The sequence below is a fragment of the Aquila chrysaetos genome, chromosome 3 (genome assembly GCF_900496995.4).
Source record: "Aquila chrysaetos chrysaetos chromosome 3, bAquChr1.4, whole genome shotgun sequence".
Lineage (NCBI taxonomy): Eukaryota > Metazoa > Chordata > Aves > Accipitriformes > Accipitridae > Aquila > Aquila chrysaetos.
The window spans coordinates 79,083,419-79,107,637 of record NC_044006.1 but is presented as its reverse complement, the minus strand read 5'-3'; the positions used below and the strand labels follow the sequence as shown (position 1 = coordinate 79,107,637).

The following is a 24,219-nucleotide window of genomic DNA, read 5'->3' as shown; positions in this document are numbered from 1 at the left end:
ACGTTACAGTTGGAAAGTGAAGAAAAAATATCACAGAAAAGCAGAGACCATTCTGCCAGGAGCTCTTGACAGCCCAGGAGGAGATTAGGTGCTCCAGAGCTTTTAGTAACCAACTTCCAAAACTTTGATCAAATCCCAATATATTTTCCCAGGGATAAAGAAGAAAAAAGTTTCTAACTGAGGACAAAACTTCTGCTTCTAGGCAATCTTTGCATCAAATCTCTGAAGATTTACAGCTCTTGGAGAGAAATTTTTAATATTGACAAAATGAATACAGAATCCCAGCATGGCTGAGGTTGGAAGGGACCTCTGGAGGTCGTCCTTTCCAACCCCCCTGCTCAAGCAGGGCCACCTAGAGCCAGCTGCCCTGGACTGTGTCTGGACGTTTTTTGATTATCTCTGAGGAGGGAGACTGCACAAACTCCCTGGGCACGTACAACATCACATTTGCATATATGTTCCACAAAAAGTAAGCCTTAGGTGGACATAAGGCAGCTGCAAATTCTGACAACGTTCTGTGCCTCTGAAAACAGGGTTTACAATGGGAACACATGCAACCTAAAATAAAACCAACTCTGACTACAGTAAAGTTGCCTTCTTTAATGGTTTAAATACAGGGGTACAATCATGCATTGAGCTCAGAGTCCCATGGGTTTCACAAATATAAGCTTCCCCATTCTTACTTCATTTAGCTCCAAGTTGTACTGTCTGTACCTCCTTTGGAGGTTATTTTGAATCATCACCAGAGTGCTACATATGTGTATTTTATCCGCATACAGGTCAGTGTGAGATATTTTATCTTTTTCTTCTCCTCCTCCCCTTTACCTACTACTTCTTTTCTTGCCCCTGGGTAGGGACTGTGCATGTAGTGGACATTAATTAGCACACTCACTTACCTTGGTGGAGCTCAGGTCACAAAGAAACCATGGACCACCTGCTTTGAACTCTAAACACAGGTCATTTGGTTTTACCCAGACACTCGTGGTGTAAGACAGCAAATCATTCAGGTCTCCAAAGCTCACGTCCTCTGAAGATTAACTTGTGCACTGGCAGAGAACTGCAAACTTTGAGGTGCTCCCTCTCCAGCTGCCCAAAGCATGTATTAGATGAGAGATGGCCAGTGGACCCCAGTCCCATCCCTAGCCCCAAAGGCAGCAAAACTGCAAAGTCCCTGCTAATTTGAAGCAGGGCAGATTCTTTACTGACCCCAAATCCAGGACTCTGCATTACACAGGGATATGAGCAAGCCACCTCAGAGGATTTTTATCATGTCAGTGCACTTACCGTGGCGACTGCATCGTCAGCTGCAATCAGTCTTGGAGGCATCAGAGTGAGTTGAAAAAATTCCTCAGAAAACATCTTACCATTTGTGTACTAGGAGAAAAAACCTTTCTGACCAAAGCAGACAACCACCCAAAGCCAAGATACACAAAATCTGATTAAGGTTACTGTCTTAATGCTGAGCCCCATGCTGATGCATGTGCTCTGGGTAGCACAGTAGCGCTGTTCTGCTCAGGGGCCCAGGGAGAAGACGGTGAACAGGGGATCTCAAACTCACAGATTTCTACATGAGAAAAGACCATTGTATCCATCCAGTTTGATCCCCTGCACACATACACGCAGCGACACACACATGAGCTGGATTAAAGCATATCTTGTAGAAAGATAACTAATCTCATTTTAAAGGCTTCAAGCAGTGCTAAGTCCACCAGCTCTCCAGATAAACTATTCCAACATTTAATTACCCTCCCTGCTAGGAAACTACATCTCCTCTCAAGTTTAAATTGCTCTAACTTCAGCCTCTACACACTGCGTCTCCTCAAGCTTTGTCAACCAGACTGAAAGGCCTTGCACAGCGCTCACTTCTAGGCACTGGTTTTCCAAGCAGCAGTAATCAGTAATCAAGTCACATCTCAATCTGCTCTTGCGAGCCCAACAGGACTGAGATGACTGTTGAACGCAGGATACAGGGTTACGTGAGCATTTGGTTTGACATCAGCATAAGCTTTTCTGTGGTTTGTCTTTGAATTCTTCCTACAGCTCTGATAACCTTCTCAAAGTAGGAGCTCAAACAAAGCACCCTAGAAATGCACACCTGAGAAGTGCCTGTGTACGGAGGCAGGAATTGTTACCACGCTCGGGCATGCTGAGGGTGTACAGTGGTGGTGAAGAAATGACAGTGTACAGTGGAGAGCCATGGCAGAAAACAGGCAGAGTTGCACATCCTTGGTCAAAAAAGACAGTAATTGCAATCATTCACTGGCAGTTTATCTGGTCTGCAGACTAATTCTGACTCTACAGAAACAGCAGTTTGGGTTCAGAAGGGCTTATTATTTCACACTTGGCACCATGTGAACACAGCGATGTTAGCATTCTGCATTCCTTATGCTGTGTGTGATGCTGAGGACCCCAGCCAGCTCTTGGCATTCACTCCAGCTGCACCCCATCTCATGAGTCCTCAGTTCCAGAAAGCTGTGAAGCACAGTGCCGACAACACCCTGACTGCAGGATGCAACTCGGGTGCAGAGCAGGACTGAACAGAAACGAGGATGTGGACATCCAAGTTCACTGTCGGTGGCACAGCGTGCAGTACCAGATTATGAAGGATTTGTTATCACCAGCATTATCAGCACTCCCTTGTTATCCCAGAGAGTGGAGAGGTAGCCATACCCTGCTATACTAGATTGCTGCCAACAGTTGGCTGGGAAGAATGTGTGTGGAAACTGTTCATCCTGGCCAAGGATACCAACCCTGAGGACAAAGTAAAAGCACGTCAATGCTCTGGGAAACTTGGGCAGGAAAGCTCTAAGTTCAACAGCTCCCGTGGGCAGGGCAAGATACCTCCTGCGGCAGGAGAAGCAGTAAGCAGCGTGGCACGCACTCCGTGAGAAACCAGAGAGCCTCCCAACCACATCTCCTCTCACCACTCTCTGTGGCAGCTGCACATCTCTTGAATGTGGACACAGAAGAGTAATAATTACAAAACAAATCCCTCACATTACTGTTTCTCCAAGGGAAAGTGAGGAGGAAAAAGGGGGCCACGAAAAAGGAAAGAAACAGAAGAGAACTTGCCAGGGATCAAGAGACATCCCTCGCTGAAATTTCCTTTGGTTTAGGGAGCAACAGCTTTCCCCATGCACAGCAACTCTGATATCAGACTCGACTGTTTCCTCTCAGGGAGCTCATGCCACTAGTTCAAGCCCTTCTACTCTTTCTTCTGTCCTGGAAACTAACCAGCATAAAATCCCAACAGGAGCTTACCTGAGACCCGCACAGAAATGCCAACACCCACCGAAGACACTCCTGAAGAGTGGTGAAAGCAAGAAACTCCAGAACAGCTTTTGTTTCCAGCTCAGCAAAGCAAGGCACTACTGATGCACTGGAGGGAAGGATGGCTGTCAGCTCTGTGGCACCCACACCAACTCTTACCTGTGCCTCCCGTCAGCTGCGTGCTGCTCCTCTCCTTCGCAAGCCCATTGGCTTTGGGGCTAGCGCTGGGTGCTGCTGCCGTTGTTGCCCTGGGTAGCCGCTTGCCCGGTACTTTCACTGTAGTTCTCAGCAGATCGATCTCCTTCCCGTGGACGTTCTGCATGTAATCCTACAGGAGAGGCAGAATGGTTCAAGATCAGCCCTGCCCTGGCCCACCACTCTCAGCTCCCCTCTCATCCCCATAATCAAAACTAAACCCTGGATCCATTCATCCACATGGTAACTGGTTAACGGTCAGCCAGCAACCTGGAGGTGACTTGGAAGCTCATCACATGCTGGTTTCTCTTGCACTATACTTAAGTCTCAAGTCAGGTGGGCTAGAGGTGAAAGACCCTACAACTTCCCCAGTGTCCACAGCCATCCATTTTCTGACAACATGGATGCAAAGCCTTGACTCCAACCTGCCTTCTTCCCATGACTAGCTGCTGCCTTAGAACTGGCTCCGGAGAAGTGCCAGGTCTCACTTTCAGTGCCCAGAACTAGTCAGCTCTGATATGAATAACGTCGGGATGTTGCCATGGGCAGTCAGATGCCATGACAAGCCCATTTGTGAAAGCCTGGCTGGGGATCAGAGATTAGATGGAGCAAAAGAGCACGTAGGTGGCAGGCAGTTCTTCTTCCCTGTCATCCGTTGTCTTTTGAATCACAACACTCAGCTATAACAGCTAATAATATAATATAGTACAGTGTAAGTAATGGGATACCTGGAAATTCCCTCTTGGGTCACAGCTAGGATAATTCAAGCCCCAGACAACACAACTCAGGGTAACTCCCTTGTACATTCACCTGCATAGCTTTACATTATTCAAAACTTGGTGCTTCCACCATTTCTTCTGGTAGACTGTATACAACCAAAAATTCCATGTGCAGACTCTTAGTATCATTCTGCCCTGTCTCCTAACAGCATCTCATCTTTCAGCCAAAATAAGGCTGCAGACCTCCAGCCCCTCCCAAGACCTGTGTCCTTTTCTGTGTCTTCCACCACTTCCCTGCTCCACTGGGCACTGCAGCTCCCCCCTAACACTCTCCGATGCGGCTGGCTCTTCCTTGGGCTCATGCCCCCAGAAGGGGAAGACCTGACCAATGTGAGCTCCAGAGAGACGCACAGAGGGGAACTGCCCTGCCCTGCTCTTGGGCAGACCTCAAGGGTGCAGGGACCGAAAGCTGAGCTAGAAGCTCTGGGAGGAATCGTGACATGGGTGCATCCTCCCCGGCTCTCTGCGCTGGGGACGTGCACTGCAATTGGGAGAGGAGTGGCAGCAGCCGTCCAGGGTGAGACTGCGGCTGCTGCAGGGAGGCTTGGGCTTGCTCCAGTTCACAAGGAGGTCACCAAAAAGATTAACTCAGAGCTGGTCCCTGTCTGCTTCCAAATCCAAGAAGATAAAGACATGAACAACATCAGTTTAAGAGCAACCATTCTCCCAATCCTTGGCTCCAAGAAGCAGATGACTGGGGGCTGTATGGGCAACGCTCTGTGGCCTCAGGTGACTACCTGAGGGTTACAACCTCTCAGCAGCACCTCAACACCTTGGTTTTCAACTCTTGCCTTTCCACAGACCCCTGTGCAGGCATCCAGTCCTCACAGCAAGCCCAAGAGATGGGGTGGCGTGGCAGCACACCCTTCTGTGGTTCCAAATTCTGGGTAACTTGACCTCAAATGACACGCACACACCCTTTGGTGCCCCAGGCAATTCCTAGATAACTAGCCCAAACAAACATTACTCCAAGCTGTTCCTGGTTGGGTGGGAGCCTGGTGGCACCCCTGGGCAGGGAATCTCAGAGGGGCTGGAGGATTTTCCCTAACTCAGCACAATTGCTGCGGTAGCCGGCTGCCTGCCGGAGAGAGCGGTCACCAGCGCACTGCTTTTATTACATGCTATAAAACAGCAATTTCTTCCCAAGCCTCCTCGCTAATTACCCAGCCAGTTCTCTCATTTCATTTTATTACTGGAATTAACAACGAGTTCAAAGCGTGGAAAGCTATTAAGATGTGTGATTAAGCCACATTCAATTAGTTTCTACAAACAATTTAATTGATGTTGCAGATAGAATTAACAGAAGGTGATTGTGTGAATGGCTCCACTGGCTGCAAAATGGGAGATGCTTTCTCTCCAGCTCTGCGCAGCACAGCACAGCCTGGCCAGTGAAGCTGGGCTGAACCACATACGCCTTCCTCACGAGCAGAAGCATTTACTCTCCAAGGCTTCGGGAAAGTGATAGGAAACCTCACCGGTCTCTTCATAGAACTTGTTCTTTTCCTGTCACTGAACACACTCACAGAAAGGTAAGAAAAATACAGATGCAACAAGGAAAGCTGTGCTGAATCCAGGGATCAGGCCCCCAGGCACTCCTCCTTCAGCAAGAGCTGCTGCCCACTCCTTCAACTCCAGGCATCCTGCTTGCAAAGTCTCTGAAACCGCTGACTGTTCCAGAGAGGAGGCAGAGGTGGCATCTGAGAGCAGGAACACACAGCTCCCTAGGACCCAAGCATAGGTCCAGGCTGGTAGTCAAGGCAGATACGCTTCCATCAAGGAGTCACAGAACACTTGATTTCAGGGCTGGACCCAGCTCACTAGAGCACTCTCTGTCAACCTGTAACTGCAAACCCACAGTTTAAGCCTGACTCCCAGTGAGGAAACTTCAAAGTGGGGCTGGAGGTGCCAAGATACAGACCCAGAAACAGGTCGAGTGATAAACACCCAAAAGCAGCTGAATAGCCCTGCTGGGAAGCTTTTGGTTGGTAAAATCAGAAGTATGACCCAGCCAGAGCCATGCAGTAATCATCCAGTGGGTCACAGGCAGATCTGGGGAAGATATGTCTACCGGAGGAAAAAGAAGGAAGGCAGGGCTGCTGATCCCTGCAGTACCTACACCCATCCCAAGAGGGACAGGGAGAGAACATAACAGAGATGCAAGAGAAGAGAATCCTAGGCACGAATTGCCCTGAATCATGGCAGGGAAAAGCCACTGGGAACACAAGAGCAGCACAAAAATGCCCTGGGGCTTGAACATCCAGTCCGGGGCTGGGAAAGACCCTCTTCCCGCAGTGCTCAGCCATGCCCTCAGGGACCCCTCTGCTGCACCCTGAATTCTGCCATCCCTGACATGTGGCAGTACAGGCTCACCCTGAGCAAGGCAGGGCAGTAGCTGGGACTTGACTTATCAAGGAAGGAACTTCAGGACACCGAGTGCCTCCTTGACTGAGGATCTGCATACTTGTTCTTGCCAGCAGCTTACCTCACCACATGCCTGCTGGCCTGAGAGCTGCTGCCAGAAATGGAAGTGACAAAGAAGCACGTGCCCTTTCTCAGGGACACAGGTTTCAATAGTGACCCAGACTGTTCAACCCTAACATGCTCTGCTTGTGTCATCCTGTGAAAGGACATGGGAATTTGCTTCATGCCACGGGAGACAAACCTGGTGACAAACACGCTGCAGCACCTACCGATTCACTCTAGAAGATGGGGAGGAGAGGACATAATGGGACATCCTCTTCTGGACCACCTCTTCCTCCAGGCTTCCTTCCTGCATCTGTCCCCTCCAAGCAGGTCATAAACCAGATAACCAGAGGGAAGGCAAGGCAAGGCAGAGGGGCTTTTGCTAATCAGAACAGCACACTGCTCAGCAAAGCCTTTGTCAGCATTGCAGTAGAAAATGTAACACAATGGTAGTGTCATGGCTCTTTTCCCCAGTTTTCAGGGAGGCAGTGCCAGGGAGGGAGCATGCAGACCCCCCACATCCTTGCAGAAGCCAGAGCTGGGCAGCAAGCAGCTCTGCGTTCTGTGGCCCACACGTAATTAGTCCTTGCTCTAGGTAAACATTTAGGGCAATACAACACCTATCTTGGGTGCAAGGTTCAAAGCTTTCAGTGAAACCTAGGGGAGGAGAGGCCCATCTTGTACCTTTCTTAGCAACGGGCTGTGGATCACCAGTAGCACCAGGTGGAAGCAAAGCAGATTTTTGCTTGGGGCAACGTAGTAATGAAATGAAACGCTGAAGAAGTGCAGTAAGGAAAGCAAGTGACATCAATCTAGATCACCCCCTGAGGAAGAAATGGTGTAAAAAGAAGAGAAACCTAGTGTGTAGCAGCATCATCTGAGAGCGGTTAAACAACATCCCAGAAATTACTCTGCCTCTACAGCTGATTGTAATAATGGCCTATGATGTCTCCGACAGAAATGTGATAAACCCACACACACGTGTGAGCACACACGCAGAGCAGGCAGCAGCAGCAGCAGCCATTCCCTCCCAGTTTGGTTCTATAAGGACCAAAAAATGGGGTTACAAAGTTAGGGAACTGCAGAACCACAGTGTGGTACAGGGATCAAAGACTAAAAGAAAAAAAAAACCTGTTCTCAAAGCTCCCACAAATTAAGGAAAGGAAACGCAATGACTGGCTTTCCAGTGTAAGGATAGGAGGGTTAAAAGGCTCGATGGTTCAGGAGCTGGATGACTGAGCATTGCAAGCTCAAGTTAGAGTTAGAGACGCAGGGTTAGAAATGAGGAGAAAGACTCTGAGGCTCGGGGCGAGGAGACTGGGGACAAATCGAGGGCCCAGGAGCATTCAGGAAGTGCAGGAGCTGCAACACCTTGCTCTTCTGCTCCAGTAGCCCCTAAACCACCCTGCGCCCAAGCTCCATCCTGTGCCCCCCAGCCGCTGTCCGGCTGTCCTGCTGCAGCACGTCCTTGCTGCAGAGGGTGCTGTGGCCTCAGCATCACAGGTGTGTCTGTCCGTGGCTCACTGTCTCAGCAGCAAACTGTGCTCAAGAGGGAATGGGGAAGAAGTCATTAGCCCCACAGTGGGGAGGCGACAGAGATGGATGGGGAGGCAGCTGTGCGCCTGAGCCAAGCAGTGAAGGGGATCAGAGATGCATCGAGTGACAGCTCAGCTCGGCAGGCTCTGCACAGGCACCTCATCTCCATTACCCAATACCTAGCAGCCAGGAAAATTATTCCACACCCAAATGGCACCATCAGCCGTGGCTGCAAGGAGTTCTCCGCCTGCTTCTCACCCCAGATGCAGGGAGGCAGCAACCCCTGCTTTAAGGGACTGAGCAAGGGAAACAGCGAAAAGAAAGATGCATTTACTTAGCATAATTCTGTGCGGAGCGTGTTCCTATCAGCTTTTCCCACCCAGCCTGGCACTGCAGAGACAGCCTTCGTGAGAGGGAAGAGGTTTCCTCCAGACCCTGGTGAAAAACAGCTCTGCTGAATATGCCTGCCCTGTGGAGGGCTAGTGCTGAACCTCCTGCGCAGGGCCCTGCTGCAGGAGGAGCCTAGGGCTTTCATTTGCTGCCAAACACTTCCCAAGCAAATCTATGACTGTGGCATCTGCAAGAGGACCTGCAGCAGAACTCACAGCATGAAGGAGGACACTGCTCTGTCCCACCCCGCTCCTCTATCCAACCCAGCGCAGTACTTACATGCAGGCTGGGGTGGTAGGTGAGGACTCCGTTGTCACACAGCGTCACATACTTCTTCTTCCACTCCTTGTTGAGAGACTTGCCACTGCGTTTGAGGAGAATGCCCTAAAAGAGAAGTGTCAAGAGTCTCAGACCTTGTTTGGCCTAGGCACCTACCACTCAGCTCCAGCACTGCCCCTTGTAGGAGACTGGTCTTTGAAGAGACACGAAGATCAGGATGCAAGAAAACATCTTCCAGGTCGGCCTTCCCAAAAGCATTTTCCCTGGGACTAGTAGGAAAAGGGCTGCATCCCTTTCCTCAACACCCCCAGCATGTCTCCACACACAGCCCCCCCCCCTTCTCAGAGATGAGCGTCTCCACATGCCAGTACTGATGCCCAGATCTTCTGAGGGACCTATCACATATTCTGCTGCCCCGAATCACTCCCTCTGGGCAACAATTCTTTTGCTGAAGGACAGTGTCAACACAAGGCAGAGGCCAACCTCACCACCAGCCGACATGGCTTGCTCTGTTACCACAGTGCTCCCAGACCTTCTTCCATCACCAAAAGCACAGCCAGAGGGATGGTCAAGGCAAGGACAATTTGGGACAGGCAAGGGCCAATCAATGGAACAACACTCCAAGATACAGGTCTCACAAGGGAGGCATATTCTCTTGCCTGCTTGCAATTCTTTCTTAGACATGTCAAACAAATGGAGCTAGGGACACATTTCAGGAGGTAAAGCAAGTCCTGGGCAGTTGAGGGATCGGTTCACCCCCTTTCCCCATCAGGACTTTACATGAGACACATCCTGTGGTCTTCAGGCACAGCACACTCCTAGGGCCTGAAAACAATTGTGCTCTGCCATGGTTTAACCCCAGCCAGCAACTAAGCCCCACACAGCCGCTCGCTCACTCCCCCGCAGTGGGATGGGGGAGAGAATCAGAAGAGTAAAAGTGAGAAAACCGGTGGGTTAAGGTAGACAGTTTAATAGGTAAAGCAAAAGCCACGTGCACAAGCAAAGCAAAACAAGGAATTAATTCACGACTTCCCATCGGCAGGCAGGTGTTCAGCCATCTCCAGGACAGCAGGGCTCCATCACCTGTAATGGTGACTTGGGAAGACAAACGCCATCTCTCCCAACATCCCCCCCCTTCCTTCTTCCCCCACCTTTATATGCTGAGCATGACGTCCTATGGTCTAGAATATCCCTTGGGTCAGTCGGGGTCAGCTGTCCCGGCTGTGTCCCCTCCCGACTTCTTGTGCCCCCCCACTCTCCTCGCTGCTGGGGTGGGGTGAGGAGCAGAAAAGCTCTTGGCTCTGTGCAAGCACTGCTCAGCAATAACCAGAATATCCCTGTATTATCAACACTGTTTTCAGCACAAATCCAAAACACAGACCCATACTAACTACTATGAGGACAATTAACTCTACCCCAGCCAAAACCAGCACAACTTACATGCCCTGAAGCTCCCTCTTCCCACCAGCCCAACCCAGAACTAACTTCCATTGATCTGAACCAGCGCTCATAGCTTGGACCCTCCTAACCCTCTCCCCATCCAGTTCAGCCACCTCAGGAAATCTGCTTCTAGCAGCAATTCACCATGCACCAGGTAAGACCAGAGGTGGAGAGGGAGAAGGAAGACGGGGCAAGAAGCCAGGCACAAGGGCTCTGGAGCCGGGACTGGGGAGAGAACATCAAGTATTCTGCCGGCAGGGAGAAAAGGACAGCACAGGGGGACAAAAGTACGAATGAATAACAGAGTCTGGGAAAAAGCTGGATCCACCAACTGTCAGGCCGGGGCCCTCCGAAAGCACTGTCTGGACAGACATCCAGACTGGCTGTTCCTAACGTGGAAAAAATCTGGGCCCCAGGCCAGCACCTCCTCAAAAACCTGGACAGAAAGTCTCTGTCCTGCCAGCCTCAGCATATTTGGGGGCCCCGTCCCACTGCCTAGAGACTGAGGCTGCTGTGCCTGCATGATGGAAAAACACAACAAAAAGTTGTAGGGTTTGGCACATGCTGGGCTAACAACGCTGCCAGACGTGACCATGAAATCGGCAATAAATGATGCAGAAAAGGCAGAAGTGCTCCATGACCGCTTATGTTCAGTACTTGGGAAACAAACAGTGTGAAGAGGAAACGCCTCCTACTCGTGCAAGGCAGGGAAAGTTAAAACAGAGCAGCAAAAGCTAAGCTGTGTTGGTGGCGGGATCTGATCCCTTGCCTTCAAGAGCTCTGAGAGAATTAGCTGAAGAGCTCACTCAGCAGCGGTTAAAAGGTGCTGATTTTAACATGTCTTGGAACATGGCAGCAGTCCGAAAGCTCATGCTTTGCCAAGATCTGCAAGGGGAAAAGCAATGACCCTTGTAATTACAGCCACGTAGCCCGACACACTGGGCAAAACTGTGGAAAAGCCACCACAAGAAGTGATCAGCAAAGAATGAGAGGACAGCAGTGTAACTAATGCCAATCAATGCAGAAATAGGTCATCAAAGAAGTTTGATCCTACTTTTGGTAAGATGTCAATATCTGATGACAACAGTAACTGTGTTGGCACAGCATTTTTAGTTTTCTGTCAGGATTTTAACTGAGCAGTACACACCATTAAAAACCAAATGTACAAAATCCATAAAGCCATTAATGTACAGAGTAAAAACTGGTCAAGTGAAAGGTCTCAAAATATAATCATAAATGAGAACAAGTGTAATCATAAATGGCAAATCCATGTCCAACAGAAGTACTTGTATAGAGGTCCAGCCAATCTGCATTTGATTCACACTGTTTAATCAATGTCTTCCCCAAATGAGCTTGAAGAAAACACAAAAGCAGAAAACTTGAAGGTAACATAGAAACAGCACAGCATAAATCACTGCAGTGACTGGTCATTAACGCAAATTGCCTCATATCACTTGGCAAACTGGGCTCCTGAGAACAGCGTGGATTTTAGCACAGCTCATGCGAGGTCCTGCTCCTGGGGACAGAGTACCAGACCACCCTGCAGGGTGGGCTCACTGGGCTGGAGAGCACCATCGCCGAGTGGTTCCCGAGCTCCCAGTGTTCAATTAGGAAGATAACTCAACCTGGCAGTGGACTGTCAGGTCAGACAGGGCAGACAGTATTACCTCCAGGTGTGGTATTATCATAGCAAAGCAGGGCTGGAAGAGCATTCGGAGGTCACCTCGCCACATCCCTGCCCAGGGCAGGCTCAGGTGTACCCACGTCACTCCAACCTCTTCATAAAAACCACCAGTGACGGAGACTGTGCTCCTCCCCACCAGAGATCAGATCCTCATGTTTCCTGCATCTCCATGACAAAAAGGCAGCACAGCACTTGTTCTGTCGCAGTGACCGCTCAGAGTGGTCCTGGGTCCTCTGCAGCAGCCTTTAACGTTATCTGAGGACTGCAATTACACCTGATGCCCTATTCTTCCCTCTGGACTCACAGGCCCACATCTCGCTCCTGTGTTGCAGAATGTGCTTCTGAAAGCATTAACCGACTCGCCCCGGAGAGTCTCTGGCTGTCCCAGAGCTCAAAGAGCAGTGTCCCGACTGGGACGCAGCAGCCCATTCAGTGCCTTACCGTGCCAGAGGCAAGACTGCTTCTCGGGTCTTGTAAGACATCCTCACACACAGCAGCAGTACCTGCGTTTTCCCAACACCAGGCCGTGGCTGGCTCTGCTCTGGTTCTGACCTACACGAAATCGTCTTCTCTAGCACCACTGCTGGGCCATGCATTTCCCACATGGTGTATGAAAAAGATTATTCCTCCTCACATATAAAGACAGTTTAATATTACACCAGCTAATCTAGATAAACGGTGGATTCTCTGTATTTGAGAATGTTTGTTTGATATCTTTCAAACAAATCTGCCCCAGACCAGGCTGAAGTTATGAATTTGGCTCAAAGTCACTGGGTGAAATTCTCTGGCTTCTGGGCATAATGATCCCTTCTGGCCTTAAACCTGGCTCAGTTCTACAGTTTGACCTGCCAATACATACTGCCAAACAACAACTCCGGCTGCCTCTCCTCTCCTTGATGCGTCTTCGACTTGATACACCTTGGTGCTACAAAATACCTACTTCAACACTTTCAGGCTGCTGCATCTTCTATCAAGCCCCAAAAATGTGTTGTCTGCAGAGAAGAGTTCAGCTGCAGTTAGTTCAGCTACAAATCTGGAACTTCGCAAATTGAAACACAAGCAAAAGCAGACCTGGAAACAAAGAATTGAGCACTGGCAGCCCATTTTTTCAAGCCAGAAGGCACAAGAGTCCAAAATTGGGAGCGACTACACAGTCTAAGTAAACATCTAATAAAATGGGGGGGAGGGGAAGGGGCCCTTCAGGCCAAACATTTGCAAGAAACAGCTGAATCGAGGGATAGAGCTCGGTTAGACTTGTTGTTTGCTCCTGTATTGGAGATTAAGAGGCAAGGGACAGAAGCTGAGAGGATTCCAGGTTTTAATGGTGTTGCTGTGCTGACTGCATCAAGGTTACAACTCTGTAGCCCAAGTTCTTCTTTTCTGATGGTGGAATGTGAAGATTTGGACCAGCAGCATCCAGAGAACCCCGGTTTTCCTGGAGGAAAGCCCCCACAGCAGCTCAGAGAGAAGTGAGAATGGCAAGGAGGACAAAGCCAGGTGAAACGCGGGAGAACACACCAGAGGCAGGCGCATCCCCACAGCTGAACTCATCCCCTCCACGCACGTTCTTGGCGTGCTCCTGCGCATGCACCCCAACGCGACTCCTGGCTGGGCTCCTCAGGTCTGCTGAGACCCCCGCACTGGCACGCATTGGTTCTGCACCTCAAGCTCCCTCTGCTTCTCATGGAAAGATTTACAAGAAATAACTCTTCCACAAGTTTCTTCCCAAGTGTGGAAGTCATGCACGAGGGGAAGAAGCTGCCAGAGACGACAGGCAAGAGAGCCCAACCCTCTTCCTCTCCCCACTTTTCCTTTCTCTCCCGGCATTTTGTCGGCCAGCGCGAGTGTCTCTGTGTTGTGTTTGGATTGTGGTGGTGCACAGTAAAAGCAGCAGCAGCAATATGCAGCGTAATGAAGCAGGGAGCAGCGATGGCCCCCAAAGGACTCGTTTACTCCACAAATCTCCCTTCCACTCACTTTTTGCTAAGAATTTTAACACCAAACTTAATTGTAAAGTCGCGTATTGATTGGAAAATGCAAATGGCAATTTAAATGTAATCTAAGCTCCCAGCATGATCCCAGCTCCCAAGGAGGAGGAGTCACCCGCCTTGGGCCCTACTGGAGTGCATGGCCCAAACTGAGCCGGGCCAGGGACCTGGGGACCCCTGGGCTGCCTGTGCATTCAGTTCAGCCTTCCCAGAAAGAATCTGGTACATGTGCAATTAGGAGTTCATTCCTAGCAACGAACAGCTGGGGAAGCTTAGTCTCCCAGCCTATTTAACCCACTTCTCGGAGACAAGCGTCCAGCTATGAAGAAGCTCTTCCGACCTTGCAAGACCAACTGAACCTACGTATCACTGAAAGGACATTGCAGCAAAGGGATCCTGAGTCCACAGTGCAGAGCAGCCCCAGCAGAGGCACTGGCTCTGCAGCCTGGAGGGAGAGGAGGTGCTGTCCTAGGCATAGAGGGGCCCCAACATCCATGGTCTCACCTGTCCCATTGGGGATTTCCATCTCTTCTAGGTGTGTGTGGGATATAAGGGAGACAGAGCAGGTCACCCAGAGGCGTTGTTCTCAGCTGTGCTGGAGAAGGTAGTGACAAGTGACAGCCAGCCACCACACCTCCATGGCACCATATGTCCCTTCTCAGCCAAGCAAAGTGTCCACCCAACATTTCTCCTTTCTGCAACACACAACCAGTCTCCCACTTCGTGGTCAGCCTTCCCAGATATCAGACTTGGCTCTGTGCAGAAACCCAAATCACCGAGCGTCAAACAAAGCTGCCGGCAATCCCTAGTGCTAGTCCTCTTCCCACAGAGTCCAGGAAGAGATCATGCACCGGTCACAGTGATCACAGCCACAGGTCTCACCGAAGGAATCTGCAGGGCAACTGCCCCTACTGCTGCTCCACACCACCCACTGACTTCAACTACCTTTAGGTAATTTAAGCATGCACCAGTCTTGTTCTTCCAAGCAGAGGAATCAAACCGCTCCCAAGGTTATCTACCCGTGGCTGCAGCACCCCAAACACAGCATTTGTTGCCATCGGCCCAGCAGTTGCACATGCTGAGGGAAGCAAAGCAGTCTGAAACTGGCCAAGCACCCAGGCAGAAGATCCTGCATGTTTGCTACTCTACAGCCTTCAAAATGACTGACCTCACTGCTCTTTTTATGGCTGGGCAGGACCACCAGACCACGTAAGAGTAAAACTAGCTAAAGGCCCTGCTCTTTTGCTACCCTTCAAAAAGATGGCAAGTAACAAGATCTCCATGATCTTCCAGAAAGGGCAGGTCCATATCAGAGAGCAGAGCAATCATCACCTATCCTGAATCTTTGTGATATGGAGCTACAGCTCCTGAGAATCTTTGCTCCTTTTCACATTGGTGGTGCCACGTCATCGCTCCTCCTGGAGGGATGACCCGGCGAAAGGCCACAGCAGGGATGGTGCAGAACTGCAGCACTCTGATGTTACTCTGGACCTACCGCATTGCATGTTTACATCAACCCCATCCCCCATAATCTGCTTGTGGATATTGGCTTGTTCTCTCCTTTAGGAACAAAGCTCTGTGTCTTCCTAAGATGCTGTAGCACAACTGTTTAATTCAAGCAGTGGGAGGGCAGCAATTTCAGAGTGCCACAGTATCTCAAGAGACAGGTCACAGTAGTGCTCTGTGGCCTGAGCATTGCCCCAGGGCCAGCAGCTCCAGTATGGTGTAACACAGTCAGTCAGAGCCCAGGAGGGAGAGCCATTCGCATAAACTGGCGCCTACCTTTCCGACAAGACACTGCTTCCCCCAGTGTCAGTACATGTTCCTGTAAAAAGACTGCCAGGATCTACTCTGTGAAATCACCTCCTGCAGTTTTGGCTACAGGAGGTGCCAGTCCTGAGCCCAGGCACAGACCCAGATCTCACAAGGTAATGTTTTGCTCCAGGCTCTCCTGGCGAGCTGCTGCTGTGCAAACTGGTCACTTCACTTAAGTCCTGAACCAGGCAAGCAGTTTGGCACCTATTTGTTCTTGCAAAGCATGGGAATGATGTTCAAGCTTTGTTTTGCAGACCCAGGCCTTCGTCTGTCTCCATTCTCCACCTGCTCAACTCAGTAACAGCACTGCTCTGCCTACAGCAAGGAATGACTTAATAATCACACTAAAACACTGCCATTTCCAGCAGACTGGACAAGTCCAGGCCCAGTTAGCAGCACAGAGAGACACAGGAGCAGGTAAAGAAAGCATCTTGCCGTGCTGAGTGAAGGGAAATCCCGGAAAAAGCAACCCAAAGTTCCAGAAACCAAAGGCCATGGAAATGCTCCCACGACCAGACCTCCTGCAGTCAGCAGCACAGTATTGGGGAGCCAAGTCAGGTCTAGCTCAAGGCTCCAGTTGCTCTGCTCTCAGCCTCCCCTTCCTCACCACGGAACAACTGCCCACTGCTTCCCCTGCCTGCCATGCTGGGCTGACTCAAAATCAGAGCGCACAGGCGCTGCCACCGCAAACCAACTACCCACCATGCTGACGGGCAGCCAAAAGGCAGCACACATGGCACGGAGGCAGGGCTTGGACTGTGCACCTCACAGCCCTCTAGGTCAGTGCTCGGTGGTGCTGGATCGGGCATGCCCGTTGTCTCCAGCACACAGCCCCTACCAGAGGGTGTGCAGAGGCAGCCAGCTCTGCCTGGAAATGAGAGGAGCAGTGTGGACAGAGGGGCAGGCACCCCAGCAGCAGAAGCGGTGGAAGAAACAGTTAAAGGAGCCTTGATCCCTTCTCCAACCCCAAGATTAAAAAAAAAAGACCTGTGCCACAGAGAGAAGGGACATGACCTGGCATGCAGCTGATATGCCCCTTCCTGCTGGGGCTGTGCAAGCCTTTAGCACTCTGGAAGCAGAGCCCCCATGTGTGAGACCCCACAGCCCCTGCCCTGGCACCCAGCATTGCTTCCCCTGCCAGTGCTCCCCTCCAGCCCCAGAGCCAACCTCCAGCACGCTGCCCTCCCAAACGCAGCCCTCCTTCCAGCACTGCTCCACTGCACTCCCCTGTCAGCGGCACTGACAACAGCCCTTTGCAAACCTTTCACAGTATTACTACGTGGACTGGAAAGGGCAGGAAGCTTTGGGAGCTCCAGCAGCAAGCAGCATTTCTCTCTTTTGACCCACCATCCCATTCCTCAGTCAGCCTGGCCTCACTGAGTCCTTCCTGGGGATCTCTTTCCCCAGTGAATACTCAGCATGAAACGGTACCAGGGAGACAGTACCTGGTCGGGACGCAGACTCTGCCCTTCCGCCCCACTGCCCAATGCTCCTGCGATGCAGAGACATTACAGCCTTATGTGCACAGCAGCTCAGCCCTGGCAGTGTGTAGGCAGACGGGGCAGAGAGAGGCCAGCTGGGGAAGAAAAATGGATTCACAACAGGGGGCACAGGGTGCAAGGCAGAAGCACAGCCAGGTGCTGCAAAGCAGTGTACGGATGAGCCTTGCCAGTAGTGCAAGGGAATCCTGCTGGAAACACCATCCAGCCAATCCATACCACTTGGCTCATTCAGACATTGCCCGTCACTGCTTTTCCAGCTGATGGACAGGGGGGCAGGCAATGGTCGGGGTTGGTTCCAGGCAGCTCGAGCTTCCCTGGAAGCCAGGAGTGGAACGCACTGCTGCCAGAGCAAGCGGCTGCTGTCCTCTGATTCACGGCAGCTCACGGCGCAGGCACTGTGCTTGCTGCTTTTTGCCATTGGCCTGATGAGGAGAGCCTCCCTGTCCTGCTGGAGGACAGCTGGGCTGGTGTGGAGCAGCAGCAGGAGCAGAGCAGGAGCGGAGAGGAGAGGGAGAGGACAGGAGAGGAGAGGAGAAGGGAGAACAGAGGAAGAGGAAGAGGAGCACTGCAGCAGGGGGCTGCAGCTGGGGGGCCGGGGAGCGGGCGCGGGGCATGGTTGCCCTCTGCTGGAACGGCTCCGCCAGCTGGCTGGAGCAGCCCCCGCTCCGCACCCAGCACCCACGCACGGTGCAGGGTCCACACCAGCACCCCCAGCACAGCGCTCCTCAGGTCCAGGCAGGTGTGCAGCCCCCCAAGGCACCCAGTCAGGTGGGCCGAGGGGCACCCAGCTCCTCCATGCTCTCCCGCGCCTCGTGCCGAGCGAAGGCACCCCAGTCCACACCGTAAAGCCTTGCGGCACCTCCCCAGGGAGCCTGCTCTTGCATGGGGGTGAAGGGAGGAGGATCGAACCTGCTTCATGGGAATGGCCCGCCCGCTGCCGATACTGTCTGCTTTACACTCTGGCACCTTCTTCTCCCGCTCCGGATCCGTGCCCTTTCGAGACTGGAAGAGAAGAGACACAGGTCTGTTAGAGACAGGGGCACAGGAGACAGAAACGCACAGCCCCACCATCCCCAGCAGGCTGCCAGAGCAGAGCAGACCAGACCACTCTCCCCCAGGCCAGGTCTCCCAGCGCATGGAGCAGCCAGCGTCTCGCCCGTCCCCTCTAGGGACACTCCAGCCCCAGCCTCCCCACCACCTGCCCCTGGCAAGCTGTCCTCTCCCCCCACAACTGCAAGCAGAGCTGTCCTCCTAGCAGAACGGGGCTACCTCTGACCCCCCCCTCCCGCGGGGGCACACAGGACATGGCGACAGACAGAAATGGCATGGGATGCAGGTGGAGCATGGATGGAAGCAGGAGAGGCTAAGGCAGTGAAGGAACTCACACCTCTACTAATCCAACAGATTTATTCTGTTAACACACTTGCACCATACAAAGTAGCACAGGTCACCGGGCAGAGATACCAGCCCCTTACAAAAGAGCATGGACAATAAATATCTATCACACGTCTAGAGAGTTGAGAGCAAAACCTGCCAGCCCCCAAGGGCGGCTGCGGTGAGAGCAAACTCCAATAAATACAATATGAAATATACAGTCTGTTGAGCAGAACTCATTCAAAGTGCTTAGGACAGAGGAAAATATCAAGTCATACACGGCATGGAGCACAATCAATACATTCAGAATCACAACAATGGCAGAAGGGCAGCGGCAGCGTCTCTCTGGAGCGTCCTACACACCCCCTCAGTCCGGGAGCGCCCCATGTGCTTTGGATCAGAAAGGGACAGGAGCCCCACGCGCCTGGGACACCGATTCATTTGCTTTTGGGCCCAGAACAAAACAAAGAGATTGAAAGAGAAGAAAACTAAAGAGACATAGATGGCTGCTCTGCTGCGAGGAGGAAGAGGAGGAGGAGCAGGAGTCCATGCAGGCTGCAGGAGGTGCAGTAGGGAGGAAGGAGCTGAGTGCTAGCGGCAGGCGCTAACAGCAGCTCCCGCAGGCAGCAGCAAAGCGTCTTTTGGCCCATCCAGCTCCACACGCTGCTGTCGCCCGGTCCCGGCGGGTCTGCAGGTCTTCCCATCCCATGAGGGTCGTCCGCCTGGCATCCCCGAGCATGGAAAGTGCCTAGACAGCATCCAGCAGGCCCAGAAATGTCCCAGCTTAAAGTGCAGGCGCAGGCCGTCTCAGCGCTTCCTAGACTTTACATTGGGGGGATTTAAAAGGCTCCTGCGTGTCTCCGAGGGGGGGACCCATGCTGGCTGGAGGGCGGGCGAGCCTCTAATCTTAGATCAATCCCAGTGCCCATCCCTTATCCGGCCCTGGAGAGGCAATGAAAAGTGAGAGAATTTGTACAGAGGTGCCGTGTGTAACCACCTGGATCTTCTAATTTGGAAGGAGTTGGAAAGGCCTTTTTGTTGATGAAAAGTTGGAAACAGTGGCACATATCTGCAAATATCGAAAGAATAAAGAGTTTGGCAAGTTATACTCAGAACACGGACACGAGTCTGTCAGCGATGGGCGCCAGCGGACAGGCAGACAGACAGGCCACGGAGCAGGGCGCCGGCGGCAGCAGCAGTCGGGGTTTGGGCTCCAGCTAGTGGGGACGGGGTGGGCGCCTCTCGGGCAGAGTCTGTCTCCACCTGGTGGTCTCCGGCACGCAGACCCCCGCCTCTGCGGCGGCGGGGCGCGATCTGGCGTGGGGAGCAGGAGGGGAGCAGGAGGGGAGCGAGAGCAGGAGAGGAGGAGGAGGAGGAGGAGGAAGAGAGGAGGAGGAGGAGGACTGGACGCGAAGGAGCCAGGCACAGCTCGGGACTGGGGCTGCAGCTGCTCCTGGCGCTGAGCGGAGCACGGCCCTGCCCAGCGCCGGACCTCGGAGAGGCCCGTGCCCGCCTGGGGGACCCCCTGAGGATGGGGGCTGCTGGCTACACCTACGCTGCCTGCCTGGGAAAAGCTAGCGGCAGAAAAACAGCCTTCCCTTCCCTTCCTTTCCCTTCCCTACTCTTCCTGGCCCTGTCCCGCTGAGGGAGGAGGTGTCGGGAGCTGCTGCTGCTGCCACGACCAAATGGGGTGAAGACTTCAACGTGAGCCATGTATGTGCACCGGCACAAGAGCAAGCAAGTGAGCGTGAGCCCCAGCACCACGGCGAGTGAGCGCAAGCCCAGATGAGCACGGGTGAGCCCCACAGCGAGAGTAAGCAAGCTTGAGCCCAGAATGAGCGAGCAAGTGAGAGTCCTAGACGGATGATGACGTCCACAGCAAATAAGCGTAAGCCCCACAGCAAGCCGCCCTCCTCCTCCTCCCCCCCATAAGCGTGTGCCCACACCAAGTGAGCTGAGCGTGGGGCTCCGGGAGGAGTGAGAGAGCATGAACATGAGCTGACGGCGAGTCCAGAACCCGTCAGTGCGCAGGCGAGCAGAAGGATGGGTGGCAGTGCATGAGCGCCCGCGTGCACTGGTGCACAGCAGCAAGCATGAGCGAGAGAAACGGCGGGGAGGGAGGAGAAGCATCCATCAGCACTGAAGTACAACAGTAAGCATGACCATCGACAACAGGAGACCTACAGGGCATCCTCAGGGAGGCGTGAGCACACAGAGGAGGGGAGGGCTAGTAAGGAGACAACCATGCGTCAGGAGCAGTGGATCTGCTGCAAGGGGCTGTGTGTGCTGGGAGGAGGAGGTTGGCGGAGGACAGCCTACCTGCCAGGCAGCACAGGGAGCAGGGGCGAGCACGTGCGCTGCGGAGGGGCTGGGAACACGTGCACATGGAGAACCAGGAGGCGTATGAGATGCAGACGGTGGGGAGCGCATGGAGCATTCAGGACATCAGAGCAGATGCTTCCAGGATGTCAGAAGCTGGGGGAGATGGGTACAGTCCCAGCACAAGGAGTCAGGGGAATCTGGGGTGCCAACAGTGCAGTGGGAGGGATGGGGCATGGGACATTGTGAATTCATGTGGTCTGGGTCCAGAGCAATGGCGGCTGTTCACACAGGGTAACATGGTGCAACACGTACAAGGACTTTGTGGTGGCCAGTTCCACAGACAGCAGACACGGGTGTACTGAGCAATGGTGGCTGGAAAGCACATTTAGATGGGGAGGAGAGAGGCCTGAGCCCAGCACATTTACAGGGGCACCAGGGGGAGAGGAGCACATTTACATGGGGAACACAGGCTATCTACGCTAGACACGGGGACTAGGAGTATGTGTGCGCTAACAGCAAGGGGAAGCTCACGGGCTGCGCTAACAGCGAGGGTAAGTGTGTGGGCAGGACTGTGTGCACGCTGCGTGGACGGGTGTGTGCATGGTGTGAGAGCGTGCTGAGAGGCAGGCTGCAATTCAACCAGCAGAGATAATAGCTGCAAACGTACCCTGTATCACCTGGGGCCCATGGCTTTGCTGGGTCCCTAATGCCTCCCCTCCCTCCATGCCCCACAGCAGTTCCCAGGCGCACTGCTCAAGTCACACAGATGCGGGGTTTGGGTACTGGAGCGAGTGGGGCCCAGTGCCACGTGCCGAGCTCTGCACAGCACCACCTGGTACAGCACAGCTGGCACCAAACAGGAGGCCCAGTCGCCAGGGGCTTCGTACCACGCTCGGGGGACACGGCCCCAAGGAGAGGAACAGCAGAGGTCACTGGTGCTGTGCATGCACAAAGTGCAGCTCTCCCCAGTAAAGATCGGGGAGCTCTGCTCACGCACACACACTATACCCACACAGGAGCGTACCCCATTGCACACTCCTATGTGTGCAAGGAACGGCTTGCTCTCAGGCGCTCCCCTGTGCACACACCCCCCCACCAGAAGCAGCTCTCGGCACCACAGTCCCTGCACACACAGAAGGCTCCCTCCCTCCCTGCTGCACACGCACACTCCTGCGGGGATACCCCCCACGCACCCGCTCTGTGTCCCCTACCACCCATCCCTCCCTGGCCAGCACAGCAAGGTTCACCTAGAGACTAGCGCACGGAAGTCTGTGGGGCGAGACTGCTGCGGACCCACTCCCTTCCCCTCTCCTTGCCTGACCCTCAGAAAACTCATCCCAAAGCTTCTCCAACCCCAGTGTCACTTACCGTGAATATGTTGGAGCGCCGCTTCGACTGCTTGCGGATGGGGGTGGGTGTGTTGGAGGCAGCAATGGTCTCAATCCGCAGCTCCCGCTGGCTGATGCTAGGTGTGGAGGGCACAGAGGAGGAGTAGTCACTGAAGGCTCCTCCACCGTTGGTGGCCTAGGGCAGAATGAGATGGGACAGTCAGACAGAGACAAGCAGCTGCCCGGGACACGACTGTGGAAACACCTTCCACCTAGGAAGCCTCATGCACCAGGGGCAAGGAGGTGCAGCACAGGACTGGGACGGGGGAGACATCCTATGCCATGCACTGCTCCTGCCCAACGGGGGATCTTGGGAAAGCCGTTTCCCTTCTTTCTGTTCTAGTTTCTTCCACTGGTAAAATGTTAAAATTCTGACACCAACAGTGAAGAGCAGCAAATGGACAGAGACCTGACTGCTGGCTGTCGGCCGGCAGCCAGGGAAGCCCTTCCACACAGGCTGGAGCAAAGGCACAGAGGCAGCAATGAACCACGCAGCTCCAAATAGCAGCAGCTGGCTCTCTTCTCGGAGGGGCACGGCTGGGGATACTTCAGCATGCTCCCTCTCCAAAACACGGGACTGGTGTAGCTATCCCTTGGACAGTCTGCTGGTGGGAACCCTCCTCTCTGCAGAGGCCATTGGACGTGAAGCTGCAAGGCAGCCCACAGCCTGCCTGGCTCCAAGTCCCACTTGGTCCCTTCCCTGTCTCACGATGACAGCTACAATACCAACAGGGATCTGTGTCCCTAGGACTCAAGCCTTCGCCTTTCTGGTGTCCTAAAGCACAGGCTGCCACAAGTCAAGCTCACGCTCTATGTAAAACGCATCTCTGCTGCTGGTTTTGAGGTTTATCCAAGCAGACGCCAAGGGTGGCACAAACTTCCTGAGCCTGTGGACCACCGTGGCCTTGGCTGCAGTGGCCCATGTCTGGGAACATGTCAGACAACACACTGCGTCTTCGTTAACAACTCGCTTGACTTCAGCGAGAGGGGAAGATCTAACCACGCAGTTTGCGCAACCATCTCAGCAACGCATTTCTTTCAGACAAGTAGGTGCTCACTCGCATTCTGCTCACGCAACCTCTGCGGGCAACAACCTGGAAATGAGCTTACAAGAGGTCCCAAGGAGCAACACCTGCACAAAAGCATTTCAGATCTGCAGCCCAGGACGTCTTACTACGACAAGGCACGTGCCAGCCTGAGCTCTCTTTGGCAGTTCTGCTGATCTTTGAACAGTATTTCAAAAACACATTGAAGAAGCTGCTCCTAGAAGGCTAGGAGAGCTCCGGCACCCCTTGCAGGGAGCAGCCCACCTCCTCCCAGTTCATATGCTCACAGAGCAGCAGCATCCGACGGCCTCGGGGCTTCCTCCACTCCCACCTACTGCTTAGAGCAGAAAGTGCAACCACATGCGGGATGAGGATCTGCCAGAGGTGCTCAGTGAGAAAACACCCGCATGTGCACACTGTGCTCCAAGAACCTGAGCCTTATTCTGAGACAAGCAGTTAAGAAACGTTAGAAGCATGAAAGACACTGTGCGTGCAGAGCAGCGACCGCGACCCACAGCCCAGTCTCCTAGAAAGGGTGCACTTTCACTCAAGCTATGGATCGTCTCATCTTTGATGAGAGAAATGGGAGAAGACACACAAAAGAGAACTTCTCTTAAGAGAGGAAAGAGTCATCCAAGAATCAGCCCAACTTCTTCCTCTCTGAGGCACAGCAAGGGACTTCTGACTGAGGGCAGCCAAGTGTGCCGCAGGGAAATCCTGCTTTGGAAGGACTCTGAGATGGACCTCC

At 53.0% G+C, this 24,219-nt stretch overlaps 1 protein-coding gene across 1 annotated transcript in view; it reads right to left on the bottom strand.

The window, feature by feature from the left end:
- AGAP3 (ArfGAP with GTPase domain, ankyrin repeat and PH domain 3) overlaps window positions 1-24,219 on the bottom strand; it is a 108,452-nt gene that overhangs the window by 46,133 nt on the left and 38,100 nt on the right. Inside the window, 4 exon segments of the mRNA XM_030008325.2 lie at window positions 3,430-3,598; window positions 8,913-9,017; window positions 18,251-18,343; window positions 22,406-22,561. Of these exon segments, the coding sequence (XP_029864185.1) occupies window positions 3,430-3,598; window positions 8,913-9,017; window positions 18,251-18,343; window positions 22,406-22,561 (523 nt within the window).